The sequence below is a fragment of the Berghia stephanieae genome, unplaced genomic scaffold, assembly GCF_034508935.2.
Source record: "Berghia stephanieae isolate SIO BIC M18660-M18661 unplaced genomic scaffold, UCSD_Bste_1.3 scaffold15, whole genome shotgun sequence".
Classification (NCBI taxonomy): domain Eukaryota; kingdom Metazoa; phylum Mollusca; class Gastropoda; order Nudibranchia; family Aeolidiidae; genus Berghia; species Berghia stephanieae.
In genome coordinates, this window is record NW_027622512.1 from 30,665 (window position 1) to 33,638 (window position 2,974).

The window sequence follows — 2,974 nt, forward strand, 5'->3', positions numbered from 1 at the left end:
CAATATGTATTGCCGCCGCTTGAAATGTCTTCGCGTTGTCAGATAGTATTTTAGAGGACATTCCTCGTCTCGCAACAAAACGTCTGAACGCGAGTAGAAAATCACTCAATGACAAACTTCCACAAAGCTCAATATGAACTACTCTAACCATACAACATGTAAAGAGTAAGATATAGAATTTCTTCCCTACAGCATCCACAGTGATAAAGGACCTGCATAGTCAACACCAGTTACTAAAGGGATTGGCACGAACCAGGCGCTAATGGGGTAGGGGATAAATTGATTCTGAACATTGTTGAGAGTCCAATCGTTGACAACGAACGTACTTCCGCTTAACCCTTTTTATCAGAGACCTTAGACCTATTATCCAAAACTGATTTCTCAAAGATGCCATCACTTGTGACACTCCTGCATGTTTTAACGCAATGTGTTCTCTGCGCACTAATAACAAGGTCAAATGACACTTTGGCAGAATGATAGGAAACTTTTCATTCAAGATAAGATCAGAAAGTTGAAGCCGACCTCTCATCTTCAACAGTCCTCGTTTGTCAAAAAAGGGATCCATTTTATACAAGACCGACGTCCTTTTAACCTGCTTATTATTTTGAAGACACTCGATTTCTTCAGCAAAATGTAAACTTTGTATGTACAACAACTTCAATTTGGCAAACTCAAGTTCATCAACACACAACTTATGATGTGTCGTTTCCACAAGATTTCTTCTTCTTCTTGAATTATTTATGAATCGGAAAATCCAACCAAATATTCTAATAGACTTAGAGAAATCTCCCCATCGTGTAAAATCCAATACTGAATCAGCTTTAGCTGCACACACTGTGACACTAGTGGTTGCTGATTCCTCACTTACCACATGGCTACCCTCATTGACTTCGTCCATTAAATTATTAGGACCTTTGAGCCACGATGGACCTTGAAACCACAACGGTTTGTTCAGAATTTCCTCAACTGACAATCCTCTGGTTAAACAATCGGCGGGGTTCTCTTTCCCTATACAATGATGCCATGACTCGGGTGCAGTAAGCTCTTGAATTTGAGCTACACGGTTGCACACAAACATTTTCCACCGAGTCGGCTCACTACGGGTCCACTGCAGTACCACAGACGAATCAGTCTAATAAAAGTACTTTGCACTGTCTGGGAGCTGTAAACTATTGACAACAGAACGGAGAAGTTTAGCACCAACAACGGCTCCCAGCAACTCCAGTCTTGGAAGTGTGACAGGCTTTAAAGAACTAACTCTAGCCTTTGACAACAACAAAGAAATAGAGAATGAACCATCAACTTCAAGAACTTTCAAATAGATCACAGCAACATAACCCTGAGAGAACTATCACAAAAACAATGAAGTTCCACAGATTGTTTTGCTTTCCACGTGAGAGAAACAAAACATCTTGGAATCGATAACTCTCGCAACCTAAGCAAATCTCCAGCCCATGCCGAAAACCGTTTTCTCAACTCGAACTCAACGTGCTAATCCCAATCAAGTCCCAACGTCCACACTTCTTGAAACAATATTTTGACAGACATGATAATGGGGGAGATAAGCCCAAGTGGATCAAATGTCTTGGCTATGCAACTCAAAATCAACAGTTTTGTAACTGACACATTCTCTGGAACCATGATCCCATCAAAGGTGAAAGTGTCTTCGACTGGATTCCAACTTTGACAGAGTCATTTTCTAAGCTTTTGTCTTCGAAATGTCTATGAATATTTTCTGCAACCTTTGAACTATTCAAAGAAAATTTGAATAACTTCATGCCAGCTTCACTCATGACTTTTGAAGCTTCAGACATGAGATCTATAACATCGTCCACACTGTCGCCTTCCGATAGCCAATCATCGCAATACATGTTCTCAGACAATTCTTTGATGGCTGTGGTGGCTGGATACTGTGACAGGTGATGACGAATGGTGGCATTCAGGAGAAATGAACTTGCTTTGTTTCCAAACGGGACAGTGTTATGCGCATATCGCGAACTATGTTGTCAATCTGCCAGAAAAACCGATGTACATCGCGATCTTCTGGTCTGACACTAATCTGGAGAAAAGCCTTCTCTATGTCGGAGCATAAGGCTACTTTATGTCTTCTAAATCGCATGAGCACATCGCTCAACAGAGGCAACAGGTTTGGGCCTGTTTCCATACAGTCATTTAGAGAGATAGTGTTTGGTCCGTAGGCAGAAGCATCAAATACAGGGCGTATCTTAGTTGAAAGGCTGGACATCTTAACAACTGGTCTGTGAGGCAAATAGAATTTTGAATTTGTCATGTTCCGACCTTCATCCAAGGGTACCTCCTCAATGATACTGTCTGCCTCCATTTTCCGAAAAACATTATCATATCCATTTTCAGTATTTAATCTCTTGATAACTTTCTCTCAAGATTATAAAGTCCCTGCCTAGCTTGAGACTCATTGCACTGCAATTGCGGCTTCTTTGATTCTACCCAAGGTAGAGCCACTTGATACCTATTGTCTACATACTCAATCCTTTTTGAAAACACTTTCATAAATTTGGATTCATATGGTGCATTCTTATCATGACAGCATTTTAAGTATTCAAGATCCCACAATTTTCTAAAGTCAGATTGTGGAATGTCTGTCAAGCAGAGCAGTTGTCTGCAGGAGTCAAGTGCTTTGTTACTCAGGTTCGAATATGCACCAGAGAGGACACATGGTCCTAAGACAGTTTGTTGGGCAACAAGCCCAGGACAACACACGCAAGAATCTGTCTTGATGAGTTTCCAATAATAATCCTGACCAATCAAGATATCAATGCTTACCTTTTTATCACAGTGGATATCTTCTGAGAATGTACACTCTTGAAAGTGTGATAATACATCCATGTGAATTGCCGGCCTGAACATTGCCACGCAAATGACCTGAACCTCTGTAAGTAATAAGGTTTCTTTCCCTTCACAGGGCAAATCAAATCTCACAGCATAAACATTTCTC

General features: G+C 40.7%; 2 protein-coding genes across 2 annotated transcripts; both read right to left on the minus strand.

The window, feature by feature from the left end:
* Positions 1 to 259: 259 nt before the first annotated feature.
* Positions 260 to 1,078, minus strand: LOC144961125 (uncharacterized). The gene has a single exon (XM_078894433.1). The coding sequence runs from the start codon at positions 1,076 to 1,078 to the stop codon at positions 260 to 262; it is 819 nt and encodes a 272-aa protein (XP_078750559.1).
* An 861-nt stretch (positions 1,079 to 1,939) lies between these two features.
* LOC144961126 (uncharacterized) lies at positions 1,940 to 2,341 on the minus strand. Its single transcript, XM_078894435.1, has one exon. It carries the CDS (start codon positions 2,339 to 2,341, stop codon positions 1,940 to 1,942), a length of 402 nt encoding a protein of 133 aa, XP_078750561.1.
* Between the last annotated feature and the right edge of the window lie 633 nt (positions 2,342 to 2,974).